At 44.9% G+C, this 24,760-nt stretch overlaps 2 protein-coding genes across 2 annotated transcripts in view; both read left to right on the forward strand.

Moving 5' to 3' along the window:
• The window catches only part of THADA (THADA armadillo repeat containing), a 153,155-nt gene extending 140,627 nt beyond the window's left edge, over positions 1 to 12,528 (forward strand). Inside the window, exons 38-39 of the mRNA XM_058836463.1 lie at positions 10,794 to 10,960; positions 12,179 to 12,528. Coding sequence (XP_058692446.1) covers positions 10,794 to 10,960; positions 12,179 to 12,517 — 506 coding nt within the window. The 3' untranslated portion in view covers positions 12,518 to 12,528. The remainder of the gene's footprint in view (positions 1 to 10,793; positions 10,961 to 12,178) is intronic.
• A 4,421-nt stretch (positions 12,529 to 16,949) lies between these two features.
• On the forward strand, positions 16,950 to 23,071 carry ZFP36L2 (ZFP36 ring finger protein like 2). Its single transcript, XM_058836462.1, has 2 exons — positions 16,950 to 17,209; positions 17,741 to 23,071. Exons 1-2 carry the CDS (start codon positions 17,159 to 17,161, stop codon positions 19,157 to 19,159), a joined length of 1,470 nt encoding a protein of 489 aa, XP_058692445.1. The 5' UTR covers positions 16,950 to 17,158; the 3' UTR covers positions 19,160 to 23,071.
• The last annotated feature ends 1,689 nt before the right edge of the window (positions 23,072 to 24,760 follow it).

Genomic DNA, 24,760 nt, shown 5'->3' on the forward strand with positions numbered 1-24,760 from the left:
GATTTTGCATTTTGTCCCTGCCTCTCCCAGAGAGCTGTTTTGTGCAGGTAAGTAAGTTATTCCAAGCAAAGTTTGGAAAGGAGGTCACCATGCTGAATGCTTAGCTGTATACCTTGCAGGCATGATTAGCAGGAGTTCAGAGCTCACACAGCTGAAGCCAGAGGGAAGGGCATTTTGAATATTAAAGTATTATGGGGTGCTGACTCCTCAGTGAAACAAGTCATAATGTCTCAGATCAGTCATCTAAAACCAGTCAAGATTTTTTAATCTTCATGACTGTCTGCTCTTCCTGCAGAATAGATAGTGCCATTCCTTCTTTCCGTGTATATCGTTATAAGTGATTTATGAAGCACTCCATATCACGATGAATGACTGAGAGCCCCAGGTTACTTAGCCATTCTGTCTTCCATGCCTATTTAGAATATTTTGGAATATTTTGAATAAGAAAGGTTCAAAGCCATTACATGTGTAGAGAATAGGAAGAGAGATTTCTTCCCTGTGGTGGGGAAGTCCCTGGTGTTGTACAGTTCATGTCTGTGTTACTATGTGAGACACAAATGTTTTTAATTTTTGCCTTGTGCAGAGAACACTTCCATACAGCACATTGGGGAGAACAGTCAGCACTTAGTTCCTTCTCAGTTGAAGAGGCATAAACTAATTCCTCAAAGAACTTTGAAGGAAATGAAAAAGACAAATGTAAAATCTGTATTAGACAAATATATTGCTATCTATGCTGGATTTTCAGTTGAAGAACTCTGGTTCCTGACTGAATACTGTTTATCAGTCAAAGAGTTTGTGTATATATTTACACTTTATGCAAAACTAAGCAGCTCCTGCTCCTTACGTAAATTTACTTGGATGAGGGCCTTGAAGTAATTCATACAAACCATGTTACAATTTACTGATCCACCTGGGCATGCCAAGGCCTCTGGAATGCCATGTCTGCTGAAGATGCAGATGAAGATGCAGCCACCCCACTGATATCTGGGATGGAGATACACTATCCAAGTCCCTTGGAGCCTGCTAGAGGATGCCCTGATGACAGCTAGAAGTTCCCTAGCAAATCTTGAGCTGGCTGTTAACACATTTAGACTACAGCTGTAGGGAAATGCTGGAGCGTGAGGTATTTCAGCCAGAGAGATACAAGTAAGTCATGTGACTTCCAGAGAGGGGTAGACCTGCCCATGTAAATAGAAGTGTACTGGGTCACTGAAGGTGCAAAATCCAGAGGTCACCTAGGTGGCAAGAACTTGAAGGAAAGGACGTGAAGGAAAAAGGGTGTGAACCACTCCTTTGGATTTCTTTAATGTGAACATCGTGTTGGGAAGAAACATAGAGTCCCGATTCTAGAAATGGCTCAGTCACAATACGGTGGTTAGGATCAGCAGGTCTTTAATGTGAATCAAAACTTTTGGTAGTAGAGTGAGGAATATGTGTATGTAATCTCACTTTAGAGTATTTCTGAAAGAAAGGGCAAAAACCAATTTGCTCTCAAGTGAAATCACTGGTGCGTCATCTTCCCATTGAAAAGAGCCAGTGGTTGTGTCATGGAGTGAAAATGCTCTTGAAAAAATCTTTGGAGATAGATATTTTCCATTCAGGATTGACACTTGGGGCTGTTTACCTGTTACACACCTGCAGGGGAACTGGCCCTAAGTTCTCCGTAGATCACTAAGTGACCTGTAATCACTGTGTTGTTGAATAGGATAAACAGCACCTGCCTGTCTGTATGACTGCAGCTCAATAGTCCAGCTGACTTTTTTGCTGGAATGTCAGAAAACTTAAAACAGATCCCATTATACTGCATTGAAAGCAATTTGCCAATAGGCATTGGAAGACATTTTGATCTTGACAGAAAAAAGCAAGAAAATTCTCTTGGTCACTTGTACATCGCACAGTGTGAATGTTTTGTGGTCTTGGTAGCTTCTCACATTACAGAGCATTTGCAAATTTAGTTGTATTTTCATAGCATTATGTATCTGTGTCCATATATCACCAAAAAGATAAAAATAATGTGAGCTGTTCCTTGCACATATTTCATTCCTTAGGTGACATCTGCATAAGAATAGACAATCTGGACTGTATTGGAAGCTTTTCATGTGAGCGTGGCTGGGTTTTTTCTTCATCAGGCATTCACAGAAACCAGGCAGTGGTTTCTGTGGGGTTTTGCTCTTTAGGTGTATTCTCTTACATGGTGAGGAAATTGGTTTAGAAAATTGGCCAGTAAAGAAGCTGAGACTGTATTATGAACATTTTGGACATAAATTACTGTACAAAAGATTTATGGCACTTTCTGTAAGAACAATTTTATGGCCACTTCTTTTCAAATGTCAACCTCTTTTAACAAGTAATATGAAACAAAGATTAAAATTAAATACAAACCATCCTAAAAACAGTGTCCCCTCCATAGCATTTTTTAAAAGGTATCAGAAGTGATGCAAGGACTGAGTTATGGAAGTTTCCAAGTTGGTTTTCTTCCTATTCTGCTCAAAAATACCTTCCTTCAGTAAGTCACACATGCACTTGAATCAGATGTGTTGTAGTGAGTTAGCAACTGTCTTCCCTACTGAGATGTGCTAAATAGCCACAGTTTGCAGGAATCTGCAACTCTGCCTTGTTCCACCCTTTAAAGAGAGCTGCTGGAAGAAGGATGAGAAATACCAGTGTAAACCAACATTTAGGAGAAAGTGTAGAACAAGATCAAAACATGTTGTAACCTAAGAGGCCTTGAAAACCAGAACATTTTTCAATAATCTAAAATAACTCTGAATTCCAGTAATTCCAAAGTGCAGAGTTTCCTCAGCAGTTGTCATCAGCTGAGTTAAGCTTGCATCTAGAACAAGGGTTATAGCACCAAAAAAGTTTAGTGTTGTATCAGTACTTCTGTATAAATAAATAGCATTTTTATGCTTGTTTTTATGTCTTGCAAAAAATTCACCAAGATACACTTAATAATTCATATGAATTGTCTTAATTAAAGAAGGAGAGAGAACTTTTGCATTGAGACTTAAAATTGTCTTAGCAAGATTTACTGGTGAGTCTGGAACTTGTTAAAATCAGTGACTTTTTCAGGGGGAACTTTATATTACTTCTTTTTGAAGAATTATATTATATAGAAAATGTGTAAGCACTGTGATTTCTTTTACTTTATTCCCAAATTTATGTCAACACATTACATGTTGTTGTCAGCCCTCTTATACAATGTTAGATCATCACATGGCTGAAGGAACTGTTTGCTTTCTAGAATACAATGCCACTGATTAAAGTTGAAAGTGAATGGACTGAATTAGAATCAGCTCATCCATCAAAGACTGGCTACTGATTATTTACTGACAGTCCTTCATTTAGCTCTATTAATTACTCAGTGGCACTGTTATGTAAAGGTCATGCCTGAAAAATTAAAAAAGAATACATGAAAAATTTTATTTTATGTGTGCTGGAGTCTGGAAGTGGTAAATGTTAAGCAGAGTGTTCATGTGAATAATCTATTAAATGTGATTTTTCTTATCAGTGTTTTAATTGTGAGTGAGTAAACAGGACAGCAGCTTACTGATCTTGATAGGCTCCTCATGCAGGCTGTGATGGTCATGGCTGTGGCTCCATAGGAATAAAGGAAAGTTAGCCTTTCTATTACTGCTTTTAAAATAGTTTTGGTTTTTTGTTGTTTTTTTTTTTTTTTGTTCTGCCCAAATTAAATGGGTTTACAGGTATTGCAGGGAGAAGAATTTATTTGTAGTTTTTTGTACTCATTACCCATTATTTCCTTATTCCTTTATCCTTTAAATAATAAGCCTCTTACCATCATTCTCCAGATGTCACTCTAAAATTCCATCCATGATTCAGAAGTAAATGTGTCTCCTGTGTTCCTACAGCAGAGCTGTAACATACAGCTCGTTCACATTCAGTAACCTTTATCAATGCTAAGCAAAAACTTCTGTATAGTTGATAGATGCCAGTAACAAGAGTCTTCAGTTGTATATTTAATTCTAGTCATTGATACTAGTTTTGAAACTGTATTTACCTTCATTTTTTCCAATAAATACATAATTTGAGTTTAAAAAACTATATGTTCTCATTGGCAGTGTTTTAAAAGTTAGCTGAATAATATTTTTACCCTATAAAAGAGAAAAGCGTGAGTTCTGTGGGTTTAGGCAAGGCATACTGTCCTTTTACTGTTTAAATTAGAACATGGCTTGGAGGGGGGAGGCTCTGCAGAAGTGGTAATGTAAGAGGTAAAGTCCAAATGTTCATTTCCTCTGACAGATCTGTGAGCTGTGGTTGTTTAGTATTAAAACCCTTCGTGTACAGGAGCATGGCTAACATGGGAAAATCTTACATATACATACATATATATTTAAAAAGGAAAAATAACGTAATAACTGAATTGAAAAATACTGTTTGGTTCACATTCCAAAAAAGGGCTTGAAAAGATGATGAATATGTGTGTGCTCTTTTGCTCAAGAAGGGACTTTAATTTTCTGTTCAATCCTGAGCTGTAAGTTTCCAACAGTAATCAGACATGTTATTAACTCAGATCTGTTTATAATCAAAGTCAAAGCTGAGAGCAGCATCACCACTGCTCTACTCAGAGACTGCAACTATTAAGAAATTAGTTTTGATTAGTTTGTTTTGTAATGGTGTTGTGTTTTGACATCGTGTTGTGTGATGTCAGGAAGGGCCTCTTTTTAAAGCCATCCTGAAAAAGCACTGCTACAAAACAGACTCAGGCAGGGAAATGGAAAACATATGAAGCGGTTGTACGTCATTTAGGAAATGGTATTTCTCGAGAGGATAGAAATTATCTAATTGCCTTTGATTTTATGAAACACTATGAAAAGGAATCTGCTTATATATTAGATTTTACATAAATGGTCGTTTTAAAAAGTGGAAAGTCTGATGTTTGCAACTTGTATAGACACAGTGCAATTGCAAGACCCATCTGCCAACCATCCAGATGCAACAGTTACCGTTTTCTTTCTGCAGGTTTTTGTTTGCTTTTTTTTGGTTGGTTGTTTTGCTTCTTTGGGGTCTTTTTTCCTCTTGTTATGCTTCTCAGTTGTCTTCTTTTAATCCTAGTGCCCAGAAGGGTGAAAGCACTCTATTATTGAGGAGACCGGGTGGGTATGAAAACCCGTTCCTTTCTTTTATTCTGCCCTGCTATTTTCCCAGTGGCAAGACACCTATGCATTTTCTTGCTGTGGAGTTGCACAATTCCTGCCTACCTCAAAGTAGAACCTATTTCAACACAGAAAATGTATTTTCTATCCTCACTTTATTTACCAGCTCTTTAACTCCTGGGTTGGGCCAATGGTTTTTTTGTTGTTTTTTTTAAATTTGAAGGCTTTCTACATTTTGTGAAGTTTAGGCATACATAAACACAGCATTTTAAGTAAAAAATATATTGGCAGCACTGCCTCACTCAGCTCTCTTATATTTCATATACTGAGAATAGAACAAGCTTGATTATTACTGAACACCAAAAGGAGGACAATGTTTATATAACAAAGAAGTGATTAGTGATTAGGTGAAATTTTCCATTTGCAAATCTAATATTACAGGTATTAGTGACCATGATGCTGAATCTGCCATCATTTGGATGAGAACCTGATATCTTGCTTGATACTCATCATCTTTTACATTGATGTATCAGAAAACGGGAGATAAATCCCCAGTTTTGCCAAGCAGTTGTTCAGTGATCTTTGCTGCTTTAAATGTCCATGCTTGCCTCTGAAGTAAGAATACTACCTCATTTTACCAGGGTGTCATGAGGTACCGTATTGGTAGTGATGTATTAATACTTATAACTTGATGGGCAGCACTTTGTGCAAGCAAGTAAAAAATATTTCACCAGTTGAGATGGTAATGGTCTACCTAAAATACCTAAAATACTTTCTGTAATTTCAGTTGGAGAACTTACCCTATATATTTTCCTTGAAAACATCACTACAGTGTTCTTTGTGAGATTTTCTCTTGGAGCTGTTACATGAAGCTTCCTTGCAGATTCACTTCTCTTTCTGTTTGTTCTGAACACAGTAAATTTTACAAAAATTGCATTTCTCTTTGATCTAGAATGAACTTCGGTTAACAATTCGCAATACAAAAATTAAAAAATGCTTTTTTAGGCAAGGAATATGTTCTGCTTTTCTCCTTTGCCTATATTTTATCATGGTTGTCCTTAAAATCTGTGTATACACTCTTGATACATCCTTTCAGTTCCCCATAATATCACCGAGGCTTTAACAGAGAACAATTGTATAGTTGGAGGACACGTAATAGGCGACTAGAAGAAATATTTACATCTGGCATGATCAAAGCTTTTGGACTATATGAATGTGTATGTGGGAGGTCTAATTTTAATGTGGGCGCATTCACAAAGACTAAAACACTGCAGTACTTAACCCCTTTCCCTTTATGAAAATTCAGTTCCTCAAAATGAAAAAAAGTATGTAGTACCTGATTCTTATCCTTATTTTTCATTTTGATGAGTATTCTGCTTGTAACTACTTGTTTTAAGTCGTAGAGAATTATTTTGGTATTTCAACCCCTGTAGTGGCTAATTTAGTAAGATACTTATCTTGCTTGTGATGTTTTTGCATGTTGGAACATACACACATTTTCAAATTCAAAAAACCTCATCTTTTTAATATGGTTTTGATAGTCTGTAGAACTGCTGTGGAAGGAGCTCTGCTGTATATTTTCAGTTTATAGCACTAGCTACATCTTCAGGTTTGGATTTTGCAGGTTTAGTTCCTCAGGCAGTAATCAGCTGTGAGCCCTGGCTATTTGAATTTTTCTTAATTGAGTTACTTCAAATAGTTAGATTACAAAAGGCTATTAACACTCAGTCATTTAAATAATCTCAGCATTTTGTTTGCAAGGCTCTGATGGGGATGTTAGGGATGATAGCTGACCTAGGCTAACAGCTTGCTGAACGGGGAGGTCTCGCTCTCCCTTTGGCTTCTTTCCTTCCTCCTGCTGTCCTGTGATCTTCCCTTCCCGGGCCCCCAACTACACCAATTCTGACTGCAGGATAACCAGCTCAGCTTGCCAGCCAAGCAGAAGAGCCCACACGCCAGAGTTCTATGCCAAATGCCTATTGTGCTCTTCTGAGCCTTAATTTACCAGGTGATCAGCAGAATACTCGAGCTGGCTCCCAGGTAAGCATTAGGGGCCTGGGGGGCTGTGGTGAAAGGGGAGCCACCTGCCTTTTTTGCCCCTAGTGAACTTGCATTTTGCTCAGAGCACTCTCTGAAGTCATAGCATGAGTCATGAACACAGCATCATGTGTAATATGTGGCTTCTTGAAGATCAGCCCTGCCTTTGCAGGCAGGTGATGATGTGAGGAGCACTTCTTGTAAACAGTGAAGACTATGCATTTCCTTTGAGAGGACACACATCTTTTGTTGGTGTCTTCAAAGATTCTATGCATGCTTACAGCATTCCTGGTGATTACTTTTAGAGCTGGGGGTCATCAAAGCAATAGAACTTTTTCCCCCTGTGAAAGTGTTTTTTACCTATTAAATCATGGGTACCTATGTAACTTTAGCTGCTGTTATCCATTTGCATTACTTCAGCACTCAGGCTTAGAAGAGTTAATATACTTCTTTTGGATATATGCTATATCTCTTTGTTACCCTTGTGGCATTGACAGTCTAATCCTGAACTTGCATCAAATTTATGTAAACTGGTATCAAAGTCAATATCAGGGCGCTCTGGGAGTAACAGCAGCTGAGGGAGCATTTCAGAAGTCATGGAGCAATTCCTGATACTCTGCAGGAGTGGGATAGAACGAGTGGGTGGAAGTAAAAATCCTTCATCTGCCAGACATTGGTATGTTGTTGAGTCTCTATGAACACCTGAAGTACCAAGATGATGGTGTGCTAAGCTTCTCTAACACAAAGCCCTTGCAAGGTAGGCAAGCTTTTACCCAGATTTTGGAACCCTAAGTTTTAGTGTTATCAAAGTGATGTGGCTTTGTTTTTCTCTGGTCTCAACACCAGAACTGACACACAAGATAAGTTCATCAGTTAAATGGCATCTGCAGTTCACAGAAAGGTGGTGGGTGTGTTCAGGATCTTCATGTTTTTTGTGAGTGCTACACATCCTTTGCATGTTTCTCCTGTATTTTTTCTCTCTTTTTGAGTCTGAAGAAAAAAAAAAAAAGGCAACAAAAAAAGACTTGCCATTTCCTTTGTTGCAACTTGTAGGATTCTCTACAAGACTGCTGTACTCTGTGACCACAAAACTGCCTTTTCTTCTGTGTCATGCTGTTGGAAAAACTGCTAGCAAGCAAGTTTAGTCTAAGCAGAACCTCAGTATTACTTGTTTTGCTACCTCTTAGTAGTTTTCAGCATGGTCATGTAATACCACAATTAGAGGCCCCAGTCTATTTCTTGATGCATTTCTCAGCAATTCAGTGTTCTTCACAAAGAGAGCCTCACTGTATGTATTTATACTTAAGGAGACTAAATGTTAAAAAGGTTCAGAACTGGCAGTTCTATCTAAGCAACAGTTAACTCAGCAATAGGAAGTACCATGTTTGGTTTTTAGCTCCCAACATCACCTAATCTGTTAAATATTCAAATACAAATAAAGTGATATAAGGAAGAGGCCTTACATAAATACTTATAATCGTAGGGATTTAGTAATCATCATAAAACTCAAAAACATCATCAGAATTCAAAAGAACTGAGTTTAAAATACTGCATTTTGTTCATAACTAGCTGTTTCAGGCTCAGGACACCATGGAGAAACACTCCATTTTCATCTCTGTTCTTTCAGCTCTGAAGATTGCCAGCATTTCTGATGTCCCTATGGCACTTGAATGAAAGTGTTTCCTGCCTAAGCAAACCAAAACAAAGAAGACAACTATTGTGTCCATTATTTAGTGTATCAGACTGGTACCAAATGGGGCACAGCAACAGGGAAAGCAAGGAGTTTTTTTAAAACAAACAAAAAACAAACACACACACCCCACCAGAAAAAATAAACAAATAAAAAAACCCCAAGAAATTCCTGGAAAATAATGTCAACAAATAGGAATGTCAACAATACCTAAAAACCCCAATACCTAAAATTAATGGGATGGAAATGTTGCACTACCCCACTTCTCAAGCACTCCCTCACAGAAGAAGCACAGGGGTGTCCTGATAATGTGATAATTCCTGACATGAAGAAAACAGATTTGAACATTTGATTTTACTGTCTAGCAGAGACAAACTGTGTATGTAGCATTATTAGTGTCACGAAGAGATTGACTGCCTGCCTTCCTGTTACTTGTTCAAGGAGATTTCCATTTACCCTCATCTAACTCCAAGATAAAGAAGGGACCATCTGTTCTTTCTCCTTCACTCCCTTCCTTATTATGGTCCTTTGTCCTCATCATCTCAAATATTAATTCATTTTTGCCAATGTCCTCGGTACATTGCCTGGTCTGTCAAGTGCATGTACTTGTCTTTCCATTGGTCTGTTATGCCCTTAGATGTTTTCTTATTCCTTAGCATGTGTATTTGCCTAATCCTGATGTTTTAATGTTTCTCTCCTGTGCCAATGTACCCCAGAAAACCTGAGGCCTTGGGAGGGGTTACAGCACAGGGGGGTGCGTGCTCCAGCTCTGAATGGGGAGCGTCAGGGGGAAGTCTTGGCTACACTGCTGTTCCTCCTCCATGTAGATGGTTGTTTTCCTTCAGAAGAAGTGCTTAAATACAGTCACACACAAAAAGTAAGGTGTGCCTTCCATATCTGTATGGATTCTTACCAAATAATTCTGACTCTTCTGTGTTGTCTGCTCCCAAATTACAGCGTTCAGGAATGGCATGTCCTTATGTAGCACTACTTAGACCATTCAGTGAACATTTTTCAGTTTGCTGGTGACTGTGGACATGGATTAATTTCGCCAAAATCCTTTTTACAATAACAGGGATTTTGAAAAGTCTTGTCCACTAGCTCTCCTCTTTCAGTCCCCTTCTCACACCTCTTTTTAAAAGAAAAATAAAATTGCATTAAAGTTACAAGTGGAGAAACTCCTACCTGTGGACACATAGGACTTGGGGCATTTTTATATACTGTTACCAAAGGCAGCCCTAGGACCCAGAGAGTCAAGTCAGCCTCTCCCCAAATGAGAGCAGTGAGGAAGTTCAGGGAAGAAAGATGGTGTGGATGACAGCTTTGTGTACTGCTCTGGCATGATGCCAAGACCTGTATAAATATAGCTCTGTGATGGGGTCATAAACAGTGGCTGCCTTTCCCTTCTCAAACATCTTTTCTTAGCCTGTCTTCATGCCTGATCTCTCTTATGCATGTGTGTGTGTGTATATGTGTATCTTATTATATAGAAAGAGATTACACACCAATAATTACTCATTTTATATCCCAGTCCTTTAAAAACATACCATGTGTTGTAGGTTTTGAGTTCCAGTGAAAACATTACAAGAGATCTAAGGCATACTGTTGTTTGGCAAAAATAGTCACCGTGTAACAGTGACGGGACTGTCTGGAGATGTTTCTAACAGACATATCTGTATATTTAAACCCGGATTAATAAATGTCACTACATGGGCAGGAGAAAAAAAAAATTAAGCATCAGCATTTTCGGTTGCTTCATTATTATGGAATTGAGAGAAGGCCCCAAGTGGCAGAGAAGTAAACACACATTTAATTTATTTGCAGTATTAATTTATCATTCCGCATGTGTTTGTGTAAGTTCGGCATCTGAGAAATCATTTTTGTGCTGATGTTATTTGAAAATGTTTGCAGTCTTGCTCTGTATTCTTACACATATTGTCTCTCAACAGAGTTTGCATTTAGGATAGTGAATGCTCCAATGGCCTTGGATTTAGCCTTTGGCAAAGTGTGTGAGCTGCTCCAGCGGTGGGAGGAGATCAATGCTGGTGTCCCAATCCTACTGGAGTGGCTTTTGGGAGACAACGACTTGCAAAGAGATGGGGAGACTTCTGCCCTGGTAATTTTAACAAGCAGTTGCTGTAGCATGTTAGAAGCACTATAGTTCTGCAGTCTCGTGGTAGGAATAGAATGAAATGTCTCGTCTGATGAAACCCGATAATTGCTACTGCAGTACTAACTGATTTACTGTCTTATAAAAAATTCACATGGATATTATTTAAAATTAAAATATTTTTATGTCTTGTTTCCTGGTAATGCCAGCATAAAATTAAAGAGATCAATAAGCAACCATTGAAATAAATCAAGAGTTACTTCACAAGGCATTGCTGACTGAAACATTTTGAGGCTGTAATGTAACTACATTCAGTATTACTGCAGATGATGGCTTCCCTTGAATTTAAACTGTTTTCGGGGTGCCAGCCACATCTGGGCATTCAAGACCAGTGTTCTATCAGTGCTGGCTTTCCCATAGACAGCATTTAAATATTGGTAATTTTATGCTGTCATCCGTGTGACTGGTTCTGCACAACACATGAAACAGCCTTGCTTACATCACCCATTGACTTCAGGATTGTTTCTGTAAAGATGAATTATGCCATCTTTACAGATCTTTGCCATCTTTACCATCTTTGCCACTGGTTCTGTAAAAGCTATTACTGTATAATGCACTGTGTTCTTTCTGTCTTGAAAAGACTGTAAAGGTCAAAATCATGCTGGAAGGTAAACCAGAAGGAGCAGGAGCAGCTACATCCTTGAGAAGTTTGTTGGCAATTAATATGACCCATAAAATACATAACGAATCTTCTCTTAAGCCTGTAGTTTAGGTGTGCATTTCTGATGTTTTACTGACTGATACAATTTTCATTTAATCCAGTCAAAAAGTGCTATGATATAGCAAATTACCATACTGCTTATGGAGGTCTTTGTGAAATACAATACTGTTTGACTGGAGAAGGCAAGCACATGTAAAGGATTAGGGCTACTATTTACTGCCACTGTTTCTCAATACTTGTGCCATAACTGCCTGATCTTCGAAGGCAAAATTTCTTTGGCAAAGTAGGAACCTTTTAGCGTGTTTTCCCAAACTTTTAAAAAAAGGCATATGAATGCTTACCTTGTTTTTTTAATATAAAACTCTGTTCTATGACAGCCTCTGTTGTCATCATTTCTAGATATATCCTTTTTTCATATATTTTATGATTTATCAAAATATCTTTTATGATGTTATCAAGCCACAAATCATTATGTAATCACTGCTCATTTTCTTTTTATTAAGGAAGAAGATGATTCTCTGTTTGATAAAGGGGAAGTGAATTTTTGGGCAGAGAAGCTGACTCATGTGAGACAACTTAGTAAGCACCTTTTATGTCTTATATCAGTGACTCACCTCACCTTGCCAGATCATGGGGAACTTAATCGTCTGTCAAGAATAGCACTGGATCGAGCCCAGTGCATTGAACACCTTCTTGGAGCTCTACCTCTGGTTCCAGAGTTTACCAGAACTCCAGAATTCACAAGATTGGCTATTCAAAAGGAGAGAGTATCAGTCTGTCTTAAAATACTAAATCTGCTGAAGCCTGATGACATTTGCAAAAATGAAAATCTGGAAAAGTAAATTACTAAAACTTCATCCTCAGGGAGCTGCACACATTACTGGATGGGCAGGGAGCTGAATTCCAGCAATGTTCAAGGAATCAGGGATTGCTGTGATGACTTTGGGAACCCTGCAGTACCTTCAGTATTCAGGCTAGAACTACATATCTTGTATTGATTAATTGCCCGTTGATTTTTTTTTGGGGGGGGGGCGGGGGGGGGATGTGCAGTGGGAGACTTTTCCTTTTAAATGCATTTGTTCATTTCATTCAGCTGAGCATTGTTTATTACAGCTACTGTAGGAAGTAAAGCAGCTAAGCCTAATATATTCCATTCATCCAGGTGCAGGCCACCTGTAGTTCTGTTACATTTTGTCCTACATTTTTACCTCCTGTATGTTAATATGAAGAAAATGTTTATTTTTTTTGTCTCCTTTCAAGATGCAGCATGTTAATTATTTAATTAATATGACACTTTTTTAAAATCTCTAAATGTTTCTAATAGAAAAACAAACTGTGACTTCTTTGTTTATGGCCATTCTTAGAGTGCATTTTAAATTTTACAACATTTTCCTCTGGAGGAAGACAAGGATTTTCACTTTGGTAGTAACTTTGTTTTGCACATGGAAACAGCATTAGTTAGATTTCTGCATGCCTCTTTTCTCCTTTAAATCAATTAACCGCTTTCATAAAATGGCTCTAAAATGAAGACTTGCTGTGTTCAAAATGAAGCAGCTGTTCCATTGCAAACAAAACAGTTTCATCTTTACTTGAAACACCTTGCTCTGCAAGCAGGCCTGGAAAGTGAGGTCCTGCCAAGGAGTGTGAGGCCCTTGGAAGGGTACCAGAGGTGATTCTGTGCTGCAGCCCTCGCTTTTGGGAGATGCTCTCACCAGGTGGGGCAGCTGTAGGGATTATTCTGAGTGCTCCAGGGTCTTGCTGTGTCTAAAACCCAAAAAAGCTTGTTAAGCATTGAATGTTTTTTTTCTGAGAATTGGAATTGGGTTTCAGTATGAAAATGAGACATCAAAAATAAATACTGATGTGAAATGGTTGTGTTACCTTCTAATAGCCAGGGGCTGCGATTGGATGTGTGGCTGTGGTGTGGCTTGGCCGGCCACAACACGGATGTGGGGCCCTGTACGCCGTGATTTCGGTGTCTCTGGAAGAAGGACATGTCCGATAAACGCCTGATTGCTTTCAGCCTCTTCACCTGATGGTGTCTGAGCGCTGTTTAGCCCCAAATCTCGGTGACTCCCAGGTAACGCCCGAGCGCTTGTCCCGCGGCCGGGCCCGCCACAGCAGCTCGGCCTGGTTCGCCGCGCGGCCGCCAGATGGCGCCACAGCACCGCCGCGCGCGGCCCGGGCCCGCGCTCCTGCCGAGACGGGATCGGGATTGGGATCGGGATCGGTCGGAACGGGATCGGACTCCCGGAGTGCCCGGTCGGGCTCAAGCCAGGGCAGGGTAAGGCTTGAGCCAGCGCTTCTCGCAGTTCTGTGTGCTGCGGTGCCCCATAGCCGATCGCTGCCCTCTTGAGTTCAAATACTCTGCTGTAAATAGAGCTAAGCTGCCGAATTGGGTCCAGTGGACATCTGAACACTGCACAAAATCACCACTTAAAAAAACCCAACAAACAGAATTTAGGAATAAAAGTTTAGTATTTGCTCTAATGTTCCAGGATTCAGGGTTACTTGTATAAAAAGTAATTTGTAGTGAAACTTGAGGCTTCAATAGGCAAAAGAGCAGTATTGGAATCTGAAATTATGTTTCACAGAATGCCCGCTATCCAACTTAACGAGACATGCATGCGATTTAGGCTGAAAATTAATTTGTATGCATCTGGTTTGTGGTCCTGGGGAAAGAATAGCCCAGATTGTGTCTGGAAGCCACTCTTTAAAAAGTAGTCAAGACCTGTACAATTAATTAATAGCTGCTGATTTTGCCACATCTTTCCATCATTTCTGAACTAGGTGTGGTAACAGCTTCTGTAGTAGGAGACAAAAAGAACTTTGTATGTATCAAAGTCACTGGAAAGTTCTGAGACCTTGCTCATGACAATGGGTAGCATAAGAGTATCTAATAACACTGGCTTTTTAAAAATCGGGTAGAATTTAAAACGCCTATGCATATATATTTGATACTGGCAAATGGACAAATGCAGACAGGTGACAGCACAGTAATAGACCCACAGTGACTGTAAAACTTAGTGAAGCCTTGAGGAGTTGGTTAATCAGTTACCAAACAGCTCGAAAACTCGGTCTTCCTTATTGTGGTTTTAAGATGCAACTGGAATCTCTGTCATCCCCTTGAGTTTATAAGAGAGCAAATAAGACTTATATCAGTGCACATACATTTCACCACACGGTGCTGATGATGGGTTACTGTGTAACTGCTCAATGAAGAACCTTTAGACCCCGAGCAGCGATTGCAGGAGAGTTAACAAAACCTGATGCCAGAGCATTTATCGGACGTGTGTTTGATCAAAGTCAGTTTCTCAAAGTATTCCTTCCAATGGCGTTGACACATTGATCCGTGCACGATTGTCACAGTTAACTGTTGCCTCGGTTGGCTGGCGGGCAGGATCAGCTCCGAGGTGATGCTTCCATCGCAGAGTTGTGTGGGAAGAGTTTGAGCTCGGGTCAGTGCGGAGGCGACTCCGATGGGCCCCGGAGACGGTTATGGGAAGCGATGCACGTTATGGCTGCAGCCCCACGCTCCGGCGGCTCCCCGTGTGCGGGGCAGCGCCTGTCGCCAGGACGGGAGCCGTGTCCCCCCGGCAGGGCGGGAGGAGGGGAAGGAGCAGGAATGTGTCCCGGCATCGCTGGGCCTGCCGGCGGGCCCGGCGGCCGCTGGGGGGCGGCACGTCCCCGCCTGCCGCGGGGGCAGCGGGAGGGGCCGGGAACGGGGCCGGGAACGGCGCCAGGAGCCGGCCCGGCCGAGTCCAGCAGCGCTCGCCGAGCGGGGGACGGGCCCCCAGGGGACTGCCGGGACACGGGAGGGAGCGAGGTTTGGGCTTTTCGCCGCCCGGTTCCTCGTCTTGCCCGGGAGATTTCGATCCCCGTTTCCGGGCTCGTCCGGCCCTGGATGACGGTTCACGGGCGGTGGCAGGCCCGAGCAGGGTCCCGCCTGCAGCCTCCCTCCCGCGGCGGCGTGGGAGGTGAAGGACGAGGGCAGGAAGCAGAGGGGCGTGAGCCGCTGGGCAGCGGGGGCCGAGTGCGAAGCCCGGTGCGAGGGGCTCTGGTGACACCCCCGCCCCCAGGCCCGAGGTTTCTTTCCTTTGCAAATGTGTTTGCACAGCGCCGCGCTCCTGCTGACGTGGTCGGGTTTGCTCCCTTGGAGTACGCGGGACTGCCATCCCGGCGCGGAAGCTAAAGAGGATCAAACGCCTCTGCTGGCTTTAGCAGCCATAAAACTTGACATGTCCGTTCGTCTCTGTTCCCCATCCCATTTGTCCCAGGGCCGAGCAAACGCGGGAGGGGACGGGGGTGCAGAGGAGTCGCCGCCGTTCCCACGTCGTGTTTGCGCAGCCTTATCGACGCGGGGGGGGGGGCGGGGGTGTTTTGCACGGCGGCTCCCGGCCCGCCCTGGCCGGCGGCCGGCTTCGTCCCGGGAGGGAGCCCCGCCGCAGGGACCGGCCGCTGCCTTCGCTCACGGTCCGGCGGTGGGGAACTCGTTGGCTCACAAGACCTTGGCGGGGATGAGGAGAGAAGGGCTGAGCGTGGCAGAGAGACGTGGGAAGGGTGCGGGACGCGAGAGGGAGATGCAGGCAGGATTAGATTTATGCAGGGGGTCGTTTATCAGCCAGGCCGCTGCGAGGATAATGCCACCTCGCCTCCGCGCCTGGCCGCCAACCCCTCCCAAACTTCAGAAAGAAAGTGCCAAACCCGAGGTCCCCGCAAAGAGGGAAGAAGCGGCCGAGCGCGGAACCCATGCTCGGCCCCGTCCCGCCAGCCACACCGGGGCAGCGCGGTCCCGACCTTTGTTTCAAGCAATTACGTGGCAAAAGTTTATTTTCGGCGGGGCGGGGTGAAGAAGTGTCCCCGGCGCTGCCGCGCCTCTCCCGTGGCCCTGCGCATCCTCCGCTCGGCGGCAGCCGCCACCCGGCCGGGGACGCGGCCACCAGCAACGCGAGGGCGCCGGGTCTTTGATGCGAAGAGGGGCGCTCCACAGGGGCCAAGCTCCGTAGGGCACCGTGAGCGCTGCCTCGGCTGGTTCCCCGCTCCCCCCGCCTCGTCCCGCCCGCACCCCGATCGGCGGGACCGGGGGCCCACTGCAGCACAGGCGCTCCGCGCTAAACTGCCCCGCCACCGCTGCCAGCGCCCTCTGTAACACTCGGGGCGGCCCGGCCGGCGGGCTCGAGCGGGGCGGGCCCGGCGGGCGGCGCGGGGCGGGCGGAGCGGGGCACCGCCCCCGCGACCATCGGCGGCCGCGTTTATATGGGAGCGGCGCGGGGAGCCTCCGAGTTCCCGCAGTTCGCCCGCTGCTGTGCAGCCGCCGTCGCCGCCTCGGCCCGGCACCCGCCGTCCCGCCGGGAAGGAGTCGGGACCGTTTCGGATCTCAAGCAGACGGCCCTCTCCTATCTAGTCGTGGCTTTTCCAAACCCTCCGAGGAGAGCGGGATCTTTCGGTCCTTCCTGTATATCCGACCATTACAGGATCTAGAAATGTCGACGACACTTTTATCTGCCTTCTACGACATTGACTTCTTGTGCAAGGTAGGGAAGAGCGCGTTTGGCCGGGTGGGACGCGGTCTGCCCCTGCCGCCGTGTGCAGAGCGACGCTACCGCGGCAGCGCGGCGGGGCGGGAGGCCCGTGCCGGGCTGGGCTCTGCGGGCGGGTCACGGTCTGACAACCGGCCGAGAACAGCGGCTGACGCAAGGCTGCATGCCCCGGAATGCCGCCCCGTGGTCTCCCGGCGGCAGGGTTCGGGGCGGGCTGGTCCTGCAGCCGCGGGGGAGCTGGGCCGCCCTGCAGCCCCTGCCCGCGTGTTGCGCTGCCCGGAGGAACTTCAGAAAAAAGTTGCAAATGCAGCAGAGCTGGCGCGGGGGCTTCTCCCCGGCGCTGTCCTGCCCCGCTGGCGCTGTCGGCAGACCCGCTTTGCGGGGCGGTCGGGTGGCGCGACCCCCGCCTCGGCTCCCGCGGCGGTGCTGCGTGGGGAGCCGTGGCCGTGGGCAGGCGGTCACCCGCAACACCCTCTTTCTCTCCCGCTGTTTCTCCCACCCCCTCCCCTCTCCCCGCCCCGGCAGACGGAGAAGTCCCTGACCAACCTCAGCAGCATGCTGGACAAGAAAGCCGTGGGGACCCCGGTGACCCCTCCCAGCTCCAGCTTCGCGCCGGGCTTCCTACGGCGGCACTCGACCAGCAACCTGGCGGCGCTGGCCGGCGGCTCCAAGTTCCCCAGCCCTACCGGCTCCAGCTCTTCTTCCACATCCTCGTCCTCGTCATCGTCGTCCTCCTCCTCCTCGTTCGGCAATCTGAAGGAGACGGGCTCCGGCGGAGGCGGCGGCAGCAGCAGCCCCACGGCCCTGCTCAACAAGGAGAACAAGTTCCGGGACCGCTCCTTCAGCGAGAACGGCGAGCGTAGCCAGCACCTCATGCAGCAGCTGCAGCAGCAGCAGCAGGCGGCCGGCAAGGGGAGCGGCTCCGGCGGCGGCGGCGGGGCCCCCATCAACTCGACGCGCTACAAGACGGAGCTGTGCCGCCCCTTCGAGGAGAGCGGTGCCTGCAAGTACGGCGAGAAGTGCCAGTTCGCCCACGGCTTCCACGAGCTGCGCAGCCTCACCCGCCACCCCAAGTATAAGACCGAGCTCTGCCGCACCTTCCACACCATCGGCTTCTGTCCCTACGGCCCGCGCTGCCACTTCATCCACAACGCCGACGAGCGCCGCCCGGCGCCCGGCGGGGGCACGGCCGCCCCCCCGCCCGCCGCCGCGGCCGGTCCGCACCACCACCCGCACCACGCGGCCCCGCACCCCGCCGGCAGCACCGGCGACCTCCGCGCCTTCGCCCCCCGCGACCACCCGCTGGGCGGCGGCGGCTTCGGGCACCCGCGCGGCGGCGGCGGCGAGCGGCCCAAGCTGCACCACAGCCTGAGCTTCTCCGGCTTCTCCGCCCACCACCACCACCATCACCCCCCGCACCCCCACGGCACCGCCCCGCCGCCGCCGCCGCCCGGTGGCCGCCTGGACGCCGCCCTGCTGGAGAGCCCCGGCGGTTCGCGCACGCCGCCGCCGCCCGCCTCCGCCTCCTACTGCGACGAGCTGCTCTCGCCGCCCTGCGCCAACAACGCTTTCGCCTTCTCGGGGCAGGAGCTGGGCAGCCTCATCGCTCCCCTCGCCCTCCACACCCAGAACTTCGCCGCTGCCGCCGCCGCGGCCGCGGCCGCCGCCGCCTATTACCGCTGTCAGCAGCAGCCGCCGCCGCCGCCCGGCGGGGCCTGCCCGCCGCCCCCCGCCTCGCCGCCCTTCAGCTTCCAGCCCCTCCGCCGCCTCTCCGAGTCGCCCGTCTTCGACGCGCCGCCCAGCCCGCCGGACTCGCTCTCCGACCGGGAGAGTTACCTGAGCGGCTCCCTCAGCTCCGGCTCCCTCAGCGGCTCCGAGTCGCCCAGCCTGGACTCGGGCCGCCGCCTGCCCATCTTCAGCCGCCTCTCGATCTCCGACGACTGAGGGAGGATGGGGCAGCGGCCGGGGGGGCCCGCGGCGTCCCTGCAAGTAAGTTACCGAGCGAAGAAAGCGAAACCTCTCCTTCCTCTCTATTTTTGGTTTAGTTTTTTCTTTTATATATCTATCTATCTATACACCGAGAGCTGAACAAAACGAGAAACAAAGCATTTTGCAAAAGGGCAAATGACACGAACAGAACAAACCTATTTTTATAGAGAGACCTTGGAAGAAGGGGATTTTTGTTTCGGGGTTTTTTTGTTGTTGTTCTTTGGAGACAAGTTATGATACGCACCAGCAGCAGCCATTCCATCTGTGTTCGAAAAAAAAAAAACAACAAACAGCATTAGAAAAGACAGCACCAGAAAGCAACAAACAATCCGAGGAGCGTCGGTCCACCAGCCCAGCTCCTCCAATCCTGCAGACACAGAAAGTTACAAACTAGTTTCTTTCAATCCAGTTCAAAAAAAAAAAAAACACAGAACATACTAAACCTATAAGCTTTTTTTTTTTTTAGGAAAAAAAAAAAAAAGAAAAATCCAACATCCTGCCAAGAATATGCCTTGATAACAACCTTCTTTTTTATATATATCTATATATTATTATTATAACAAATGCTAAAACCTTCATTCCAAAGTTTAATATTGGTTCCATTGCCACCACTTAGTGGATGTTTGGCTTAGAACAATTTTTTGTTGTTGCTTTATTTGGAAGCACTCAACTGAGTTTAGTTTGTAATTGTTGGAGAATAACTGCTGATTTTTTAAAAATTTTTTTTAGCTGTTTGAGTTGATTGCATGAATGAGTCACTGCACACAACTCAATATGAAACTATTTAACTTATTTATTATCTTGTGAAAAGTATACATTGGTAATTTGTTCATACTGTATTTATCGGGTATGATGAAAAGCAATAGATATATATTCTTTTATTATGTTTAAATTATGATTTTCATTATTAATCGGCAAAATGTGGAGTGTGTTCTTTTCACAGTAATATATGCCTTTTTGTAACTTCACTTGGTTATTTTATTGTAAATGAGTAAAATTCTTAATTTAAGAGATGGTATGTAATATTTATTTCATTAATTTCTTTCTTTGTTTACGTAAATCTGAAAGATTGCATGGTTTCTTTATAGAAATCGGTCTCGATGCTGTGGAGGTAGTTTGCGGAATTTCTATGGGTTTTTTTTAGAATGTAAATGGTTGTAGCCCGTCCGAGTTGAAAAATGAGAGAGAAAAAAAGAAAAAAAAAGACTGACTTAGCAATCAGACTTCAAAGTGGCAAATCTAATTCAGATTCTTGTTAAAAATAACCAAAAAGTGTTTTTGTTGCCTAACTCCACGAATCACACTGTGATATAGTCTCAAAGTATGTAGCAATAATTGGGGGTCCCAGTATTATGTCTCACAGTGCCTTCTTGAGGGTCCATGCTTGCCTTAAATATCTCTCAACCAAATAAGTATTTTTCCTAATGCTTGAGATAATTTGAATGTAGGGATGGGTTTTGAGTACAGCAAAATTTCGCCACTCTATTTTATAAGAACAGAGGCCATCTTTGGATCTGAAACTTTCTATAATACAGGAACATATCTTGTTTATTGAATTCCAAAACCTGTAACTTTTTTTTTTTTCCTAATGTAGAAAGTTGGGAGTTTTCCAAAAGTTTCCTGGACGGTGGATGAATGAGCAGTAGCTTAGTTTTGTTTGTGCATAGGTACAGATTGAGCACTATGTACTCTTTTGGACTACTTTAACAGAAGTATGTTTTGAATGTAACTAAAGGATAAGTCAACTTGAGTTGTAATATATTTTTCGGGAGTCAGTTCACTACAGATTATGTGAGACTGTAAACTTTGTACTGTAAATGTTTTGTAGTTCTCCCAATAAAATTTTTTTGAAAAAAACAAGACCAACAACCCCAGTAACCCTTCCAAGTGCTGAAGCCCTGGCTGCCAGGCAGGAGTATTTCTTGCTAAACGCCACCACCCCCCAATCACAGATACATCTAGCTACAGATTAACCAGTGTGCATTGCCACTCCAGGCCGCTCCTGCAGCCCTCCCTGGTCTGTGGCCAAAGTTAATAAACGCTTCCAGAAGGTTCGGGAATGTCAGCGCTGTACTGTATCCTGCTTTTTATTTTCTGTTTAATTTTTTTTTTTTTTTTTTTTTTTAAGAGGGTGGAGAATCTCAAACCTCTGCTGCTTCTAGTGTAACAGCTGGAGTGGAAAAATCTAGTAGTGGCATTTATCAATCACATCGCTTATGGGGCTACGTGAACGTGCCATTAGCCTTCCTGCCTTGTTTGGGGTAAGGAGGAAGTGGCAGTTTGGGTAATAAAAAGGCATAATTAAGGTTTACCCTTTGTCCCAAAAGCTTTGTTCCTCTTCACTCACAGGAATGCGGACTTCTGCCTCAATGCTCCCATCACCCAGCTGAGGGCATATCTGTGTTAATCGGGACAGCTTTAAATGTGCTAATCAGTTTTCAGGGCTTGGGTTTTAAACAAATTACCTTTTCAAGGCTGTATTTATATAACTAAATACTTGGCAGCCTGGGGACTGTGTGAGTATTAATACTGGAAGAATTTTAGCTAATATCTCCAGTTTGGCACCCTATTCCAATCAGTCCCTTAAACTTTTAAGTCACAATTTCTACCAGCTTATCTTTGTTCTTTTGTCATACTACTAATAAATGTTGTTAACATTACGCCATCTCTGCGCTGCCTGGGCCGCTGCAGCACTTTCTATAAATACTAGATAGAATGTAATACCGGTGCCATATGTTTGTGTAACAAACCTTGGACTGACACTTAGTTTAAAATTAAAAGAAATGTAAGCAGTGTATGACAACACAGCCCAGCTACAGCAATCACATTTTTTTTAATGGATCCAGTCTGACATTCTGGCTCAGAATTTCTCCCTTTGATTCCCAGACTAATTTCTGATGGAACTTACTTTAGTCACCATCTACACAGTGGCACTGAGCTCTGATGGGTCCTTCCCTAGGCATCCCTGGTACAGATGCTTTGGCTGCAATGAGTAGGCCCATGCCAGTGTTTGGAGGAACAGAGTGGCTGTTGGTCTGACTGGTGTCTGAGCTGATGTCTTAACTCACTATTTGGATTTTGAGATTAATTTTCACACTAAAACTGCATTAATTAGGAGTGCATGCCTCATTTAATTTCATGTTTTCTTTCTTCTCTAGATACAGTTTTTGCTTCTCTCACTCACCCACCCGTTTCCCTGAGCCTGCCTTTTTCTTGCCACAGTAGATAAGGACCTTATTTATTTCTATATTTCCTGTATCTGGGACAGCTGTACTTGTATCACTGCAATACTTCCATCTTCCCTGTGGTTTTCTGTTGGTTGAACGGGATCTTGATGATGGTGTTGGGCTTGGCTTTGGTGTCTCCTGGCTGGAAGAGGAGCTCTGGAAGCTTTACAGCAGCTGCTCCACGTGAATCGCAACCATGCTGGTGTCAGTGCCAGTGTTCTGTGTGTTAAAAAGTTGCTGCCAGGACAAAATGGGTGATGGCCCAGCAGTGTCTTCCAGCTGGCTGCTGGCATGCCAGTGTGGGGACAGCTGGGCCCGAGCTGCTCTCTGCCCAAGTGACACTCTGAGGCCCCTGTGCTGCACCTTGCTCTGTATCTCCAAAGTGTACTGCAACCTGGCCTGTTGCAGTGTTAATGTTCCGCTGTTCAGAAATCTGGGAGTCCTTGAACTGGGAAGATAAAGCATCTGTTTCTTGTGCTGCACAATCAAGTGTTAACCTTTAAACTGGTGACTTATGTTGTTGACTTAAGCAAATGTTCTCTTGCTTTCATTTCAAAATTCATCAAAGTGTGTAAAGCTGGTCAGGCCATTCAGAACTTTCTGATACATTGCAATAAATTGATAAATACTGTGTAAAAAATAACTGGTTTTTTTTTCAAGAGTTTGGTTAAGAAGGAACTCTTAAGGTTTCTGCTATTGCCCATCAGAGTTCTGATATATCTCTTAATAGATGGGGCACTTAAAATTACTTTAAAGATCTGGAAAATGGGGACTTTACCATATCAGTGGTTAGGACTGAAGCTTGCATGCTTGTTTTAGTTTATAGTCTGAAAGAAATTGTATCAAAGTCTTAAACTCAGAGAAATGGATGTAATGGTATAGGTCTTAAAATAGGGATTGATTTAAAATGGTTTGGTATGATCATTAGAGGATTTTCAAACGTGTTGAATTAGTAGCTTTGATTTTTTCTATCTAACCCCCTCCACTTCTTGGGGCCTTTTCTCAGTGTCTAGTGGTGTGCTGTGACTCCTCTTTGGTGGGGGGATTGCACGCCACCACACACACTCCCAGCAGACTGCCATGGAGCAGAGGGATGCTGCTGGTCACCACAGGCATCCTGGTTCAAGCGTGAGCTGATTGCACTGTACGCCACGGTTACCTTCATTTCAGGTGTAGAGCCTGGAGAAGCAGCATGGTCTGTGCCACTCGTGGACAGGGGCAGGTGGCCATGGGAGGAGCTGATGGCCACAGGAGGAGCTGGTTACCACAGGTGGAGCTGACAGGCTTCTGGCTCCTCTCTGCTGTACTGCTGAATGCAGAATGCAGCAAACCAGGGGTTAAATACACAGGTGGGGGATGAGCCCTTTTCCAGAGCATCATTTAAATGTCCAGTACAACTCTACATTACTTTGAAAAATAAGTTATTGCCCTCCTTCCATTTACTGCCCACACTCCATCCCAGCATTAGGTGTGCAGCTTTGATTTTTCCAAAGAAAGGGTGCATTTGAAAACCTCATTTTCAAAGAAGGCCTGAGATTTTAGTTATGAGTTTATGGTCAAAATATGCTTTTTTTTTTTTCTTTTGCTACTATAGCATTAAAGCTAAAAGAGTTCCATTATATAATTTTATGTGGTCTGTCTTTTCTTGCTGACCCTGAGTGTGAGTATTATTTGAAGGAGCTTCAGGCAGTGGTGCTCTGTCATCAATAAAATAAGACATTTCAGGTTTTACCTGCTGAGCCTACAGACCTTGGTAGCACATTGACTCTGGAAACTGAAATTTAATTTTCTTCAGCTTAAACTCAGGTCCTCAAGAGTTTTAAGGTGAAGATAACGGGCTTCTTGCTTTATTGCATCTGAAATACAGTTACCTCTTCCCTTTTGCCAACTGTGCAGCTGGTTGGTATCAGTCCAGAGAGGGGCAGGAGCATCCTGAATGAACACAGCCGGGAACCTGAGTGCTCATCTGCTGAAGAAGTAAGTGAAGGGTTGGGATGAAAGTTGCTTGCTCAAGATGATGTAGCAGTTTCTCCACTCTGTTCGTCCCTGGCCCTTTCTGACCCATTCCCTGAGCCAGCTCTGGGAGAGCCTCCTGCTCACACCATATGGCCCAGGGCTGGTGCTCTGTCCACTGCCACCAAAAGGTCCCATCACCCCCAGCCAGCTCTGGTGCTTGCCACATTTGCCTGGGTGTTGATGCATTTTATCAACCAGACAGAAAAAATAGTTGTTTTCTCCTGCAGTAGAGTTGAAGTGGGTCAGTCAGGAGTCTGATGATTTTCAGAGCTGGTGCAAGGGAGGAGGAGGAGGAGGAGGAAGAACCCCACAT

The sequence above is a fragment of the Poecile atricapillus genome, chromosome 3 (assembly GCF_030490865.1).
Source record: "Poecile atricapillus isolate bPoeAtr1 chromosome 3, bPoeAtr1.hap1, whole genome shotgun sequence".
NCBI classification, from domain to species: Eukaryota; Metazoa; Chordata; class Aves; order Passeriformes; family Paridae; genus Poecile; species Poecile atricapillus.

Coding starts and splice junctions, on each gene's coding strand:
- ZFP36L2 (XM_058836462.1), top strand. CDS start 17,159: ATGTCGACGACACTTTTATCTGCCTTCTACGACATTGACTTCTTGTGC. Junction 17,210..17,740: donor ACATTGACTTCTTGTGCAAG/GTAGGGAAGAGC, acceptor CCGCCCCGGCAG/ACGGAGAAGTCCCTGACCAA.